Genomic DNA, 18,086 nt, shown 5'->3' with positions numbered 1-18,086 from the left:
AGCAATAACTTTCCCACGTACCCCTACTCTCCCTGCCTGCTTTACCCCCAAGAAACGCATTGAGAGAAACATCAGGAACAAGACAGAAGCTATGTCCTCTCCCTGACGGGTAAAGTGGACCTCGGGCATGCAAATGGCGTTAAGTGCCCTTTACCGTTCAAGGCTGACTGGTCTTCAGCATCAATTAATGCTCTGGGGCAGTTGAGACTAATGAAATAAAAATGTGTGATTTGAAATCCCAACCCTAAGTGACAGCTGATTTCAGTAAAATTGGCTAAGCGGTAGAATAGTGATTCTTTGGATGTTTGAAGGGGTGGAATGGGGTGGGGTGGGGAAACAAAGATAAGAATTTGAGCAAATCCAAGCTCCATCATGGAATTCAGAACAAAATTCCCATGAAAATATAGGTCAGCCTGGTTTTGCCTGGTTTTAGAAAAGATTTCTCTTCGCTTAAAATGTTTGGAAGGATTTGGAGATAACTAATGCAGACCTGCACGAGAGCCCAATATATTGTAGATTTGTGGGTACAGATAATCCGTCATGACTTTACAGGACCAGGAGGAGAAGGAGTGGGAACAGAAGGGGTTAGTGTTGGGGTTTTTGTCCCAAGATAGACGCTTGAGGGTCCTTTTAAGTTTGAAAAGGCAGTTCTCCTTGTTCTGGGGAAATTTGTGGCCATCCCTACATACTACCTCACAGTGGGTTAGCACTTTAATATAGGCAAGAATGCTTCCATGTGAATTTACATGTTACAGTAACCCCAGGACGTAGGCAGGGATGGAGGTAGTCACTCTACTTTATAGCCAAGGAAATGGAGACTTCAGACAGCTTAAGGGCTGACCAGGGGCCCCGCTGTGCTGCATGGGCCCAGCCCGCCTCCTAGCTCAGCTACATCTCTACATACATGGTGCAGGTCTGCTCACCTGAATTTATCTTGGCATTTTTCATAAAAGGAATGATAAATTATTTTCAGATATATAGTCAGTTGTAAAAAACTGTTGTAAAAGGGGGAAATTAACAAGCACACCGGAGTGCAGAAGTTTCAATGGCACTGTGGTTCATGGATTTGCTGTTTGCTTTTCCTTAACACGGGCATTGCACGGATGCCCTTATTTGGTGATTGAATGGACTCAGACTCTTTGGGCACCGGTGCTTGGTTCTGTGCAGTAGTAAGGGGAATCCTAGGACTAAGGGATGTACGTTAGGTGGGGGAGAAATCTATTACATGAGTGAATATTTCCTAAATCGAAGTTATTTAGGAATAAGCAGAATAGTATCGGTTAACGCTTGTGCCCTGGTTTATGGTTTATTAAGTATTTTTATGAATTTATCAATTTTAATATGACCAGCTTCTGAAGAAGACACTTAAGATAATGATCCCCATTTTATAGACCAGGAAACTAGGAGAGACTATATCACTCTAAGGTCACCCAGGGTGAAGGGTGGAGCAGGGATGATTCATGAATTCTGCTGAACCTAGAGTTTTTTCCAAGTCACTTAATTCCAGGTATCCTTCTCTTAGTCAGTGCTGTCCAGAAGAAATAAATACATGTGTAATTTAAAAATTGCTAGTGATTGCTTAAAAAAGGCCAAGAGAAACAGGCAAAATTGATTTTTTTTTTTTTTTTTTTTTTTAGAAGGGAAGAAGAAAGGGAAACATCTTTAAACATTTTCTTGTATTTTGTTTGTTTGTTTGTTTTTTACATGGGCTGGGGCCGGGAATCGAACCGAGGTCCTCCGGCATGGCAGGCAAGCACTTTGCCCGCTGAGCCACCGCGGCCCGCCCCGCAAAATTGATTTTAATAATGCTTTATATTTAGCCCACTGTATCTTATATATTGTCATTTCAACATCTAATCAATGTAAAAATTATTGAGATAGTTAACTTTCTTTTTCGTACTAGGTCTTTGAAATTCCTGTGTGTATTTTACATTTATAGCAAATCTCAGTTCAAGCCAGGCTGCATTTCAAGGTCTCAGTAGCCACATGTGATGCCATGCTGTGGGGGTCACTGTGGCTCTGAATCTTACAAGAACATTTCATAGCCCAGAAAATGTCTGTCAGAGGCTTCCCTAACCTCCAGGTGGGCCTCGGTCACTGCACAGTGCCTTGCCACGGGGCAGGTGGGGTCGGGCTTCCGCCGGTTTCTGAACGCTGTGCACGTCTCGTTTTCAGATGTAACTGTTGGAGCCTTCCTGTCCGACAGTGTGGTTCTTCTAAGGTGAGATACTGCTTGCTTCTTGGATTACATTCTTCGTGGGTGGGGGATGGAATTTGGTGGGGAGGCACAGGGAAGTTATGTTATTCACCATCAATCAGCTCTTCCCTCTGTCCAGTTCCTTGCAGGCCAGGGGTGCCTATGTGAGTAGGAAAGATCACTTTATTCCCCTTCTTGTTCCTGAGTTTTCAGCAGATGCGCCTGGAATGGCTCACAGGTGTGAGATGATAGCCTCCCTGGAGCTTCCAGGCAGGGTTTCCCTCGTCTAAGCTTTAGTGGTTGTTGCCTTTGGCCAGGAACAGCCCCTTCCATTAAAATGTCATCCAAATATTGTTTTCCGTGGGCACCATGACACTAGAAGGGCTGTGAAGCACTGTCCTGCCCCATCTCTTACATCCCTACGCCCTGCATCCTCAAGTGCTCACTGAAGCCCATGTGCCTGGATCTCTCCTACAAAAGCCAGTGGGCTTGCCATTACCACCCACCAACCTCCGCCAAGTATTTGTGAGTCAGAGGAGGCAGAATTACACTTTGGAGTGGGAGCCAACAACTGGGTTTTGTTAATAACCTTGATGGCAGAACTTTCTAAAAAAGAATGGAAGGATCTTAGAGCTGGAAGCGATCCCGGAGGCCATCTAGTTCCACATGGATTCTTCTCCGTGCCTTCGTCTGAGTCTCCCTGGCACCGTCACGCAGCCTCTGCTTGAATGAGGTGCACCCATGGGTGGGGATTTAACAACGTCGGAGGAAATGAATTAACCCCCAGATAAAAATGTTAAATTGTTAAAGAGGCAAAAGAGCCTTGAGGTTAAAAGTGTGGACTCTGGCGCCAGATGACCTCGGGCTACCCCTGCCTGTGCTGTTACCACGTGAGTGATCCTGGGCAAACTCTGAAACCACTTGGCATACTGGTTCTCATCTATTAAACAGGATAATAATGGCACTCACCCCAGTGGGTTCTTTTAAGAACCGAATGGTCTAGTAGATGTAAAATGCGTAGAATAGTTGTCTGGTTTACGTGTTCAATAAATGTTAGCAATTTTTACATAAAGTGGTTTAAATTTGCGCCTCCTGAGATTCTGCTCGTTGCTCCCTTATCTTCTCCATCGTGGCCTTTTCACCGTCTGAAGGTGGCAGTTGTGTCCCCTGGGTAGTGACGTCACTAAGATAAAAACCTCCCCATGTGACTGGTGTTTTACTTTCTTTGCCATCCCGGCCCCCTTCCTCTGCGTGTGACAGCTTTTCTCTTAAGTAAAACCAGCTTTCTTGGTTCCAGAGACTGAGATTAGATTTGTGAAGCAGGGAGCTCTCCCTGGTCCCTTCATGATGTTGTTTTCACTCTCTTCACCATTCTGGGCCCCTTACGCTGCTTTGTCAGGATTTCCTTGAGTAAAACATGTATCTCGGCTTCACACGGGCAGAAACAGGCCGCCTGGAAACCGAGAGCGTTGAGCTTAAGGTTCGTCGTGCCAACTCTGCTTTCTAATAATTCTTATATTTTATAAATTTCTGGCTGTAAGCATCAGCGGTAAGGGTCTCTTATTTCTCTCTCCTTTGTGGTGGGGCACAGGAGTTTGCTCACACATGGATGTAAAAGGTGAGGGGGTTAAAACAGGGCATGGAAGACCCCGATCCTAGCCTGGAGTGGAGACCTGAATCTGATGAGGTGGAAATTAACAGGGACAAACGTGAAGTCCTTTGAGGGGACGGCCAGGTGGAGCACACCTTTAGGGAGGAGGGCGGGGAGAAGCCTGGGGTGGCCGGCAGCACGCCCGGGAAGAGCAGATGGGGTAGGAGTAAACTCAGGAGAGCCAGGGCCTGGCTGCCATGGAGGGTCTTGTAGGGAGGGCAGGATCAAACCACCCATTCCTTCAGGTGTCCTGCGTGCCTGTTGAGAGGCAGCTATGGCCCGGTCCTGGGAATACTGTGGAGAACCTAACAGACCTGGTGTCTGATCTTCTGTTCTAGCCAGGGAGTGATTACCAAGCAAATACAAATCCAACTAATGTTTAGTAAGCGCCTGCTATATGCTGGGCACTAGGCACTTTGTTGTGCAAACTTTTTTATTGTTATTGTTGTTTTCTCTTCGTACTGGGGTATAGTTTATCCACAATAAAATGCACAATTAAGTATACAGTTTGATGAGTTTTGACCAGTGTAGGCACCCCTTAGGAGCACCCTAGGAATTTTTCTCATGCCTCTCCCCATAGACAACCACTGTTCCAGTTTCTAACAGGACAGATTGGTTTGCCTGTTCTAGAATTTCACATAAATGGAATTATACAGTGTTACTTATTTGTGTTGACTTCTTTCATTCAGTTTAGTGTTTTGTAAAAAAGTTAATGCTGAACAGTAGTCCATTGACTGAGCTGTTCATTGATTCATCCTCTTGTTGATGGAATGTATATCAGCCCCTAGTCTTCTTAACAACTTTATGACATAGGTATTTTTATTATTATTATCCTTGTTCTATGGATACGGAAACCAACTCCCATAGAGGTTTTACAAACCTTAAAAGAAAGGTAACTCCAAGTGTGCTGAGGACAATGAAACAGTTATGGGGTCCTGGGCAATGGATGCTGAGTTGGGCAGAGGCCTGAGCCTGATGTTGGAGTTGGCAGTGAGGTCAGCAGAGCCCTGGCTGTAGCAGCTCTAGAGAAGTGATGGGGTCAGAAGTCAGATGGCTGTGCTTGGACAAGAGCAGAAGAAGTAAGAAAACAGTGAATCTCAACAGCCTTTCCAGAAGCTTGGCTACAAAGGTACAAATGGGATTGGCAGATGGTTTAGAGAAGACATTTTAAGAATGGGAGCTTCTGGGCCAGCAACTCGGCCAAAGAGAACGAGAGGGGAGAGGTTGTAGAGACACACTGACCGGGGTGGACCACCCACTTCCTAAGCTTTTTCTTGCATCTTCTAAGGGTGAACCCAGAAGAAAATGGAAAGGAAAGACCAAAATATAGGATTTCTTTTAGCAGGAGGAAGGATATCTGAGGCAGGAGGGATTAGAGATGGGGAGGGGCCTCATCTGAGCCCAAGGGGTTTGAGTGGGGCGGGGAAAGGGGAGAGGGCTAGGAAACATGCATACATAGGTATGCACACCTGGACACACATGTTGCTCGTTGTTCTTAAATATTCAGAAGGACGAAGTCCAAAAGTGTGTGGATTAGAAATGCTTTGGGCTGCAGTTAAGAGAAAACCTTGCTGAGAATGGCTCTAAACCGTGTAGACATTAATAAGCTCCAAATGGCTCCAAGGTTTTTTTTGTACCTTTAAAGTGTCACCGGGGTGCAGGCCCATTTTTATCTGTCTACCTGTCTCTACCCAGCAGCACCACTAACCTTGCAAATGGCCAACGTAATTTGAGCAACAGCATGTCAGGGTGCATCTGGCTGGTTTTATTATTTACCTGGAAGTGAAATGGTCAGGGCTTAACCTGTCAGAGAGCCATCAGAAAGAAATATTCCAACAACCAGCTTTCTTTTAAAAAAAAAAAAAGTTCCAAAAGCATTTGAAGTGCTGTCCTTGGGTGCCCCTTTGCTTTTATCTCTGAGGTTGGCGCATTTGCAGGTGGCCCAGTCTTCCCTGCCCCCCACCAGCAGTGTTGGTTGGCCTCAGTTCTGCCCTCAGGAAGTTTGCTTCTCTTGGATTATCTCAGGAGGGCAGATCCTGTGTTCGAGTGATAGGTTCCTGGCACTGTGCCACTGAAGGGTAAAGGAAGTGATCAGAGAGCCTTATGAAAGATTTCTGGGCTTTCCTGTTCCAAAAACAATACTTGGAGTTGAAACAAAAAGGTTTGAGGAAGCTGTCTGACAGATATCAGAGGGACATGTGTCTGGGAGGGTCCCTGTGCGCCTTTCAAAGGACTCGGCTTTAACAGCTTCCACTGAGGTCATTATGTCCGGGTGCTCCCTTCTGCTTCCTGCTCACCTCACCTTTTTCTGCAAAGCTCTCCCATGAGAGTCGGGCATCCTCCCCAGTGAGGTGACCCTGGGGATGATGTGGTGGGCTGTCCTTTTCTTCTTTACAATAAAGAGGCAGGTTGTGGCCTGGGTATGGTGGAGACCAGCTCTTCATGGTACCACTGTCCATTTGTGACACTGTGGGTACTCCCGTGGCTTTCAGTCCTTTAGGCTGGATTAAAGTTTGAATCGATTTAATAAGGGATTTTGAACACCTATCTTGGTAACAGAGTGAATTAGCCAGGACCCCCGTCCTTGGGAGGGCTACAGGTTGACGGGGCAGACTTGGAAATAGATAACTACTCTTCACTTAGTAAGCGGGGCCAGAAGTGTGAATACAGTGCAGGGCCCAGGAAGAGGGAGGATATCCAGCTGCCCGGGGGGCTAGGGAAGGCTTCCTGGGAGAGGAGCACTCGAGCTGGCAGCTGGAGCTGCACATTGTGCAGATGTGTAGGGTGTCCACTGGCATCTGCACAATTACATTGACCAGGGGTGGATCACCCACTTCCTAAGCTTTTTCTTGCATCTTCTAAGGGTGAACCAGAAGAAAATTGAAAGGCCAAAACAGTGGATTTCTTTTAGGTATTGCTGTTGTCCGACTTCTGTTAGCTCTCAGCTGAATTTGCTCTAGGAGTCCCGTGCTCCCTTGTACTTTTCATAACTGCTCCAAGACTCAAATCTCCCAGCAGTGGAGGTAGTGATGAAATCACTCAACCCCTTCTGTGCCGCCTGTCTCCTCACATCCTTTTTTTCACCGAGGATTTCCTTGGTGCTTTCTGTTCTTGGTGCTGGTGTCTACCATCATTCCCATTTGTCCTGCTACCCTGGGTGGGAGCAACGTACACAAGTGAGGTCATTGTTTTTAGGTCACCAATGCCCTTAATCTTGTTAGGTCACCCCAGTGGCATGAAGGCCAGTGCTCTTTAGAGGTAAAAGGGTCTCTTTGTGAGACCCGGGCTGTGAGAAGATTAAGCCACAGCTTAGGTGAATCCTCCCTGAGCAGATGTTTGCAATGAGAGCAGAATGGCGTGGTTCACTCTCTCAGCTTTTGTTGAACTGCCCCTGGGGAGCCATGGAAGGCGCCTCTCTTCCTTTGTGCATCCATCAGATGCTGGGGAGTGGTCCATGCCGGTGAGAAGTGTCTGGATGATTATTGGGTTTCATTTGGTCCTGATGCTGAGTGGGTTGATTTCTTCCGCTCAGAAGTGCTTTGCTGTTACCAGCTGGGATGCCGTTAATCAAGTTCTTTTAGAAAAATGCATAATGAATTGAATGGGTAAATGAGGGAGGGATTTGACCCAGGGGATGTGTTTGGAACTTCATAGTTCATGGCAGTAAATGCTTCGGGGGTATATAGAAATGTGCATCTGTTTCTCAAACACAGCATTCAAAGTACGAATTCCTTTTAAATATATTCAGATCTTCCTAATAAAATGGAAATAAGAACTAAATTGTTGAAGTTTTAAATAATACCCAACATCTGGTGATTCATTTATGGCTTCAACCAGAAGTGTTTTATTAACAACTAACTTGGCTCTACTATTGTGAAGTTACCCATTCACTTATTAGGAAATAAACTTCTAAAAGGAGAAAAAATATTTGCCGAGCTCATTGGCCCATCTGTCTTGGGTCATTTCACACTTTAATTAAATGCTGGGCTGAAAACCCAGGTTTTATCCTGTCAGTGTCATTTTGCTGAGCTGCATCTCAACAGTACTAAGTTACCTTCCTCTCTTGACCTGCAGGGCAAGACCTGTCATCACAGTGGACATCTCCATCTTCCTCCCAGGCTCCATCAACATCACAGCACCCCAGTGTCATGATGGACAGCAACCTGTGAACTGCCTGAACGTCACCACCTGCTTTAGCTTCCATGGCAAGCACGTTCCAGGAGAAATAGGTGAGAAGCCCTGAGTGGGACTCAGGATACCCATCTTTGCTGGAGTTCTGCATTTCAGGATTCTGCTCGCCTGTGGGATGGTGGGCAGCTGTGGGATGTTCTTGAAGTTCCCTCCTGCTGTGCATCGTGGCTGGTTTTGCAGGCAGCAGGCCTGCAGGCTAGATGTTCCTTTCCCTCTGAGGCTCTTCCTCTTCTCTTTTCTGGCTTATCAATGTCTTCCCAATTGAATACAACCTCCAGATCTAGGACAAATAATGTATGACCCCAGGCATCCTTTCCCCAAATTTATGTGGACCAGGCTGAAACCTCACTGGGCCATGAGTGGAATAGGTCCCATTGATTTGTGGCACTGTAGTGGCTATGGCCTGACCCTTGTGGAGTATTCCATGCAGAAAAGGCAAGGACTTTGGAGGCTCCCTTAAGTAGCATCAGCCAGATGCCAGAGGGCTTATGCCCTAAGGTGTGGCATTGGAAATCAAGGATGGATGGTTCAGTCAGACAGATGGAAAGAGGCAGGCTTTGCCCTGGGCAGTGGCAGCTGCCCCTGCCATTTCTATGATTAGAAAGCATCAACTTGCTAGCACAGCTCCGGAGGTTGGATCAAGCCCCAAGAACCAAATAGAGATTGGTGTTGATTAGAAATCAGAGCATGGGGTACTGAATGAAATGAATTGGAGTAGTTGTGCAGATTAATAGATGCCTTGTTTTTAACCTGAAAAACTGATTTCATAATAGAAAGTAGAGTTTGGGGAAAATGAAAGCACCAATAAGGGCCTGGGCACTGACTTTCTTAGACATTTTTAAGGTCATGAGTAAATCCCTTCACTACTCAAAATGTGATGCATCAGCATCAACTGAGAGCTCGTTAGAAGTGTAGAATCTCAGCCCTCCCCAGATTTGCTGAATCAAAATCCAAATTTACAAGATCCTCCTGGGATTTGTGTGCATATTTAAGCTTGAGAGGCACTTCTCTGGAGCACACGTGTTAGTGCACACATACCTACCTAGGCGGAAACATTGTTACCCATGTTAGTTCATTCTTCGGGTGCACCTTGAAGTTTCCACGTTATTTAAGTTTGCACATCCTTCTAGGTTAACTGTCTCCTTGACATTTTATCTTGAGCTTCAAGGGGGATTGAATAGCCTCAATGATCAGACCTTATACTTGTTTATATAGATCGCTTTTCTATTTAGAAGAGCTTAGAACTTAAAAAAATTGAATAGAAATATTCCGTGATCTTGGGAATTGGTTAGTGAAGGAGGGTTAACAAAATTTTTGCATGCGGCCCAGTGTGAGGAAGAAACTTGCCCAGGATCATACAGCTATTGGTAAAACGAGGAGTTGAATTCTGATATAAGGATATTTATATGTGCTTTCCAACAACAGCTGTTTCTCATCACCTCCCCAATTAAGACACTCTAGTCTCTAGGAAAACAAGCTTCCTTGATGGTCCCAGGACTTGTGTGCCTCCATATAATTATATAGTGTTCATATATACCAGCTCATGATGTAGCTGGATTCCATTAAAAAACGTTTTTTAAGAATGATTGAATTGCAGATGAATTTTGCTTGCACATAAAAAGAAGCAGAGCTCTTCTGGAATTCTAAATAAAAACAAGCAATTGATAGTTCATTTATGTGTTCACTCAAAAACTATTTATTGAATGTCTACATGTGTCAGGCATAGAAATGTAATCCTTGCCCTCACAGAGCTTCTAGTGGAAGTTACAAAGAGTTCTACTATTTTGATCTTGAAGAGCTATAGACAACCTCCCAACTCTTTAACTACATTTTAAACACTGTTGTGATGAAAGTGGGGTAAATTGTTCTAACAGGAACAGGGGAGAACAAAGATGCAACCTTGAGCAAGAATGATTTCAGAGCAAAGGCCAATGGTACGGCACACCCTTGGCTTCAAGGCTTGCGGGCTGGGCAAGGAGAAGATTTGATGTTTCCTCATACCTGCTGCAGACCAGCAGCCCTTTCTCTGCACATCAGGCATCAGCCTTTTGTTGACCACTGGGCAGAATTAGAATTTTATGGTTCAGCCATGGCCCTGGGAGTGCTGGGTTTTAAAAGAAGAGACAGACTGTTGGGTGACATATAGGACTGGACCTCATGGATAATGTGAAGCTACCTGGCTAATGTCACCATCAGCTGAAGGGTGGGTGATATTTGTCACACTGCACCCTCCCATTGCAGTTACTTTCTTATCTGCCACATGTATTTGTTGATGAAATCAAACATCCCTTTATACTCTAAGGGGATGTTTTCCAACAGATATTTAATAATAAGGCTTAAAGAGGATGGTAACTGGAAAATTTTGGTATCAGCAGGGTAATATACAAAATTAACCATCCTGGCATTTTTTTTTCTGTCTCTTCCATTGGCATCCCGGGATCTCAGTCATCTCAGGAATAGAAGAAATGAGGAAATCTGTCACAAACGAGCTGGTGGTGGAATGGAGAGTTTGGGGTGGGATAAATGGGTAGCCATCTTGGACATGTGATGGAAATCTGGTGAAGGTGAATGTGGCTTGTGAAGCAGCTGGGTGGGTCCACTCATGGATGGGGTGTGCCCAGAGCTCATCATGGAAGGGAACAGCCCTATGGCTCTGCATGGTCAAAGATCAGATCCCCAGTCTCCATGTGAGAGCAGAGGGTGGGTGCACCTCTGGGAGTCCAGACATCCTCTACACTCCTGCAGACCCACCAGTGGGTCATCCCCCAGGTCTTTGCCTTAGGGGCCGACGGCTGGTTCTCTGGGTCGTGAGCCTTCATTACTCCCATTACTGGCAGCTACAGAGGAACCCTGTGGTTGGTGGTTTTGTTCCCGGGATGCCTGGCAGAGCAGCCCCAGCATCATAGCAGAAGGCGCAGAAGGGGCCTTTTGCAGCAGAGAGACAACAGCTTAATAAACCAGCACAGAAAGTGTCCAGTTACATGGAGTTACAGAGGCACCTGTTTGTTCATTCACTCAACAGTAGTTATGAAGCTCTTATAACATGGTGCCTGGCCCTGTGCCCAGAGTAAACAGGACAGGTAGGGTCCCCAACCTCAAGGAACTTGCAGAGAGACAAAAACAATAACCAGATGCACGCCTGTTCCCTCTTCTAGGAACATGGGCTGAGAATTCCAATTCTGACAGTGGGCTCACCCGCAAAATAAGTTTACAACATATTGCACTCACTAGTTCAAAACAAGACCTACTATTATTAATCATGTCATTCTCAACCCAGGGTGCAGCCTGTGGCTCCTTGGAGCCTCCTGACTGTTGTAAGTCAGGGAGGTGTATTCTGAGCCTAAGGGGGCTCCCCATCTTACCCACAGGGCAGTGCTGTCCCCGCTTGCTGGCCAGGCTGAAGCCTAAACTTGCTCGGTGACCTCTGGAGGCTGAGAATTGAGTGGACAATTCTGGATTTGCACTTTCTCTCCAAGTGCTAAACAAAAACCGGGAGGAGATGAACCCTAAGAGGTTGTGTTTTGTGACCCCCGCCCATGTTTCCATGGCTCTCATATGGCCTGGCGAAGCTGTGCACAAGAACTGGGGTTCCTGCCCTGCCTGGACAAGCAGGAGTCCAGGCCCTGTCAGCTAGCACTGAGGTCACCAGAGCCAGTAGCAAGAATGGGATTGAAACTGGGCAACTTGCCCAGAGACCTTTCCTCTGGCTTGAGGGGTGCATTTCCGTTCAGGAGAGTTTTCGCACTCCCTCCAGTCTCTAGGGGAGTAAGGAGATGGGGCAATGAGGCAGATTCCTTGTTATGTGAGGAATGGGGTTGTGTCTAGTAGTTACCACCTCCTTTTTTGGGGCAGTGGGGGTTGGGGGAGACAGTCTAGGAAAGCTAGTAATGTGGAAATATCCTCACACCCCCTCCCTCCTGGGAAATTCTGAGGGAACCTCAGAGTAAATCTGGAAGGAGACTTTCTTAGTCCAATTTCACAGTTGAAATCTCTTTCTGAAGGAGAATGGGAATGAATCAAAACTGGCTAGGAGAGGCCAAAGCTGGAGTTGATGTGAGACAGCTGGCTCCATCCTGGGCCAGGCCTGTGCAGGGGCCCTCAGGAACCAGCTGGGGGCAGGGAAGAGGGGCGGCTGAAAGCATTACTCTGGGGCTGATCAGCTTTTCCATCAACATGACATCATTCAACATGGCATGGATATGAGCTGCCAGAGGGAAAACCTGAAGATGTGAAATGTGCTGTTCAGAGCAGGCCCTAATCAGAACCAGCACCCTTCCCAGGACGTGGACTGGCTGGCTTGCATTAGGGGTGGCCGCCTGCTCCAGCCTGCTGCACCCTCCTCCCAGGACCCCCAGGCCAGTGGACGGGCTGCTTCCCTGACATCCCCTCTGCTCCTTAGGGACTTCCCTTCAGGCACACTTGGGGGTGCTAATTAAAACAGGCTCAGGGATCCAGAATGGACGGCATTTCTTCTTGCCACTCTGGCAGCCATGAGACTCTTCCTCAGGCAGTGTCTCACATGGTGGGGGCCCTCTTTCTTCTGGAAGAGTTGATATGGGGCTGACTTCTTTTGGGATAATGTAAAATGTCAGGTTAAGTGTTAAATCAAGGAGAAGCCCTACTCAAGCAGTTCTCGCGATGAAATGCTTCCAAAATGATTGCCTTTGGTGAGTTGAGTAATTCGGTCTGCCTGTGATTGCATATATTTTTGGACATTTTAGAAAAATTTGGTAGGTAGATGAGTCAGTGTGCACGTGTCCCGCCTGTGAGCGGATGCCAGTTGCCTTGTCTTCAGCTGAGGTATTACTATGAACTGTTTCTCTCCTCCCTTGAGTTGGGGAAGGAATATTCTGGCTCATGAATCCTGTAGTGAGATGAGGCTTGGGAGGATTGAAGTGGGTGTTCCTAAAGTACCCACAGCAGCATCTGACACACGTTGAAAGTTGGTTTCCTTCCCTTTACCTGTTTCATTTGGGTTCCCCCAGAAACAGACCCCGGGACAAGAATTCGAGTGCACATGGTTTATTTAGGCGCTGATCCCAGGAAGTGTCAGTGGGGAAGTGGGCCAGTGGGACAGGGAGGGAAGGCAGCCAAATGATGGAAGTGTTATTGAGCAGGTTAGCCCTGGGGGCTGCTGGGGACCACTGGGACTCAGTGTAGAACACCCCTCAGAATTACCCCACCTGAGGGGTGAGGGAGGTGGTGTGCAGCAGTGATTGAGGGCTGCTCCAGGGACTTTGTTTCCACCAGTGAAAGCCCACACCAGAAAGGACACAGGTGCTGGCAGTTGCACATTGGCCTGGAGCTCACAGAGACATGGTAAAAGCCAAGAGGATACATGTGGGGCACCGAGAGCATCTGCTGTATCCTCCTGTATTCACTTCTGCCCAGGCGTCTCTGCGTTCTGCTGGCTCATCTCAGCCAAGATAGCCCAAGCCTCTGTTCTCCCCATGACCACCCTTCCTCAGGGAGAGGAGTGCTAGTGCTCTCACCTGGGAGAAAGGTGGGGCTGGAGCAGCACGGAGACCCCAGTCAGCAGCTACTGTCCCACGTCAGTTTAGCCCTCAGGTCCACTGGCTCATTTTCCAGAAATGTCCATTGATTTTGGCAAGCAGAACTTGGGTATTCACTGCAGTTGTACATTTTACTCTTTCTAACTATTTGGCTGTTGCTAAGGGTATGTGTGGTCAGTAGAAAGTAAATCTGCCAGGGTCCAGCTCTAGATCTCTGCAGCCGTTTGATGAGTCAACATTTGTCTTTGGTCAGGTAATATGGGAAATGCACTAAAACACAGTGTGATAGGAAGAGCCTGGCACCAGAGGCTGGGAGACAGATTTGGCTGTGTGGTGGTTGGCTGTCTGACTTAGAGTGAGCCTTTTCCCTTTTTGGAGCCTCAGTTCCCTTATCCAAAAAATGAGTTTGGGGCTAAATGGTCCCTAGGATGGCCTTAAAGCTTTGGCATCCTATAAGTCTCCCTATTTCCTGCTGTTGTCCCCATCAGAGAGGGTGTTTAACAATTGGTTAGGCTTCTATATTTTCTTGGTTGAAGCACTTTTTCATATGCACTCTTCTCTTCCTAATATCTCCTGGGATTATCCAGACTGTGGGTCCCTCCTGGTGACTCAGCCTTCCCCTGAAAATCAGCTGTTTGCTGAAATAAACAAGTTGAGGCAGACTCGGCCTTGCTGACCGGGAATCTGCTGGCTTGGCATGGAGAGGTCCTTGAGATGGCAGAGGCCCAGGAAAGCCATGAGAGGGCTCAAAAATATGCCCTGGGCTGCAGCGCCATCCCTCCCCTGTCATTTTCTTCCCTTCTTGTTCATACCTTCCCTGGGAGTTGATCCCTTTTGATGTTATTAAAAGCCATAGCTGTTCAGGGCTTCACATGCTTAAATGTCAGCAGGCCTAGGATGGCTCTTTTTTAATTGGTGCTGGTGTGTGGAGATGGGCTGGGGTAGGTCATCTGCTTTTCCACTGCTCAGCAACCTCATCTGGCTGTTGTAGGAATGGAAGGTTCCTATACTGTCACTATTAAAATGCCGTATTCCCCTGATTGCACAAATCAGTTAAAAATTAAGTTATTACAGAGGGACTGACCTCTGAAATGGGATTCCGTGACACAGAGAAGCAGTGAAATAGGTCTATTAATGCTAAACCCCTATTTTTATATAGAACACATTGTTAGGTATTTACCAACAGATTCTGAGATAATGATGGTGAAACCTTTTGGGTTTATCCAAGGAACCAATGCAGTCTATATTGCACCTGTCTTTTTAAATTCCTAGATTGTGTTTCAGTAGGCTCTACCAGCCGGCATTACACCTCGGGTGTAGGTGATGAGAGTTTCTTTCTGGTGTGGACCTCCGTGCAGGCTCCACTGTGGTCAGACTTCTGTTGAAATGGGTGGCATCACAAAATGTTCCATCAGTACGTTCAGCTACCTCGGAACAGTATCACCCTCAGCCTTCATCTGAGGTTCCCTGAATGCAAGCTCCATGGGGGCAGGGGTTTTCACCTGTGTTGATCACTGATGTATCCCTGGGCCTGCACTAGTGCATCCTACATAGTGATGCTCATAAACCACATTGGTGCACAGCTATGGGACGTGACTCAGCATCTCCGAGATGCACCGTCATGGCCATCACTCCCTTGGTACTGGGTGTCCCTCACATTGCTTTCTAGGAATCTATATTACATGGAGCCTAGAAGACCTCAGCAGCCTCTAGTAGTACTGTATAGGCTTGCCATGCTGCCTGTTTTTTTCAGAATAGAGGCCTATGCTGGGTACAGTTAATGGTGGACATGTGTATTGGTGGCTCAGTTGTTAACCTCTGAGGTTTAGTATCGAACCAGGAGAGCCATGAAGTGTGACACACAGAGCAGCTCAAAAGGCGGGTGGCATCTTGCTTCTCTCTAGATTCTGTGAGCTTGCTGGCCACCATGTTTGTCTCTGAGAAGGCCTTGGCTTGGAGCTGCTGTCCTCCGGGGAGTGGAGGGCGAGGTGTCGTGTGAGATGTGAATGTGGTCCTGGGAGTGGAAGACAAGCACCTCTAAGGTGGGAGTGGGGGTGACCTTGTTGCTGGGTGTCTGTCCTGGCTGACATCTTGACCTCTTGTTTATTGGCAGGCCTAAATTATGTTCTGACAGCTGATGTGGCCAAAAAGGAGAAGGGCCAGCTGCCCAGGGTCTACTTTGTGCTGCTGGGAGAGACTGTGGGTCAGGTCACGGAGAAGCTACAGCTTGTCCACATGGAGGAGACGTGCCACCACTATGTGGCCCACGTGAAGGTCAGTCGTCTCCTCTTATTTATTGTCAACTTGGATCTCTGCGGATGTTCTTTGGAACCAGTGAGAATGTCTTTTGTTGTGTTACTTATCCTTTGACTTCCAAAATTTTATTTGATAAATAGAAGGATATCCTTTTCTTCTTCTTTTAAACTGGAGTCTGAAAGCCCTTTTATTTATCTAACTGAACTGGTCCCAGCCTCTGAAGGGAGTTATGGTGAGCCAGGAGGCCAGTGACCATCTCCTCTATGAGGCTCAAGAATCTTCTCAGAGGAGAGCCCTAAAAGCACATCCTCTAGGTCCGTAGTGATGCTTGATCACACGGTGCCTGATGCCTTCTGGTGGTCCACTACACATTAGCTCCTGGTCACAGTTAAGGTATTTTAAAAGTGGTTGGACCTGATTTTTCTCCCTTGATTACTTTCTGTTTATTTTTGGTGTCATTTTTTGACCCTATATCCCTTTTACTCTAAGTAAACTTTCAAATGTTTCTCTCCTCTTAAGAATGTTTGTTAAATATACTTTGCTGCTAATTCAGGAGGCCAGATTTTGATTAGCCACAGAATGGCCTCCGTACAGGCAGGTGCTGTCGGGGTGGGAGTCCTGGCGATGCCCGAGGCTGCAGGAATGGTTGACTGTCAGTCCGCAGACAGGGCCAGAGAACACGGGAGGTGGAAGGACCCCTGTGTTCCAGGCTGTGTGGTAGTGGGTGGACACATGAGGATTTTGAAGCTGTGCAAACCTAGCCTTGTATCAGCTTATGAGCACCTTGGCCTCTCTGCATCTCAGTGTCTACATCTCTAAAATGGGCACGGTAACACCTACCCTGAATGGTGGTCGTCAGCATTCAGAATTACAAGATGAATATAATTAAAGAATCTTGCACGGAGTCTGACACATAGCAGGTGTTCAGTGTTGTTATTATTTTTTGTTGTGAATTAAAAAAATTTTTTAAAATACCAAAACAACAGTAAACAAATGCAAACATTCATAACTTTTGATCATTCCATTCTACATATATGTAATTCACAATATCATCACATAGTTGCATATGCATCATCATGATCATTTCTTGGAACATTTGCATCTATTCAGAAAAAGAAATAAAAAGAAAACAGAAAAAATTCATACATACCATACCCTCCACCCCTCTCCCCCACTGATCACCAGCATTTCACTCTAAATTTATTTTAACATTTGTTCCCCCTGTTATTCATCTTTGTTCCATATGTTTTACTCATCTGTTGATAAGGTAGATAAAAGGAGCATCAGACACAAGGTTTTCACAATCACACAGTCTCAGTTTTATTATTTTTAAGTTGGGCAATATGCAGTTGCCAATATTACATTTTTTGACTTACAGAAATGGCAATTTCATATAGTTCAACCTAATATTAATAGCCTAAGGATTGCTGGCTGTGGAAAAAATAGTCCACAGATTGGAGATGAAGTATCATTCTATTATTGTGTTGTTAGTACCAAGGCAGAAGAATAGCAGCTGCCTCTAGATGCTTCCAGGGTTTATAAGGAGAGATGCACCACACATCCATGGGCGCTGGGTCTGGCCCAGAGCCCAGGACTCATACCCCTGAGATGATTTTCAGTGTGACTGGGTAGTCTTATGCCCAGGCAGGCCACGTGCCGGGGCTTGCCCAGACCAGCTGCCCCAAGGCCCCAGGTGAAGGCCATTTATAAAGTGATTTGTGCTCCTGTTAAGCTGACTGCCACCCATCCTTCTAAGTTTTAGATTACATTGGCTCATGGGTGCCCCTGGGGTGTGAGGGCTGCCTAGGACAGCCTCCCACCCAAATACTCACAGGCTTTTGCTGCCTCTGCATGATTTCCATACTTGCTGGGGACAAGGCATCTTTCCTTGGGCTTCCTCCTGCCAGATCTGTTCCATGAATGCTTTCCTTTAGGGCTTTCCTTCAGGGCTCTTTGCAACTTCTGCTTTGGCTGGAAAGTTGCCCTTTGTTTCTGGCTAGCAGGGGTGTCTGCTGCGAGATGGGACCACACGGATCCTGCAGGTCTCTGCACAGGGCACGGCGGGAGCAGCAATAAGGCATGGTGGTAGCTTCTGAGGGTTAAGCGGGGAAGAGAAGATCCACCCAAGGGTCAGTGCTGCTATTTCCCCATATGTAGGGCTGTTAGATAAAATATAGCACTCCCATTTAAATCTGGATTTCAGATGAACTGTTAGGATTTATTTTTTCAGTATAAGTATAGCCTACGTTATGCATGGGATATACTTATATTAAAAAAT

At 46.6% G+C, this 18,086-nt stretch overlaps 1 protein-coding gene across 1 annotated transcript in view; it reads left to right on the top strand.

The window, feature by feature from the left end:
- Positions 1–18,086, top strand: part of ITGA9 (integrin subunit alpha 9) — a 447,613-nt gene that overhangs the window by 84,288 nt on the left and 345,239 nt on the right. The window contains exons 13-15 of the mRNA XM_077129816.1: positions 2,176–2,221; positions 7,923–8,077; positions 15,666–15,826. Coding sequence (XP_076985931.1) covers positions 2,176–2,221; positions 7,923–8,077; positions 15,666–15,826 — 362 coding nt within the window. The remainder of the gene's footprint in view (positions 1–2,175; positions 2,222–7,922; positions 8,078–15,665; positions 15,827–18,086) is intronic.

Source organism: Tamandua tetradactyla, chromosome 15 (assembly GCF_023851605.1).
Source record: "Tamandua tetradactyla isolate mTamTet1 chromosome 15, mTamTet1.pri, whole genome shotgun sequence".
Taxonomy (NCBI): domain Eukaryota; kingdom Metazoa; phylum Chordata; class Mammalia; order Pilosa; family Myrmecophagidae; genus Tamandua; species Tamandua tetradactyla.
This window is presented reverse-complemented; position numbering and strand designations above follow the sequence as displayed.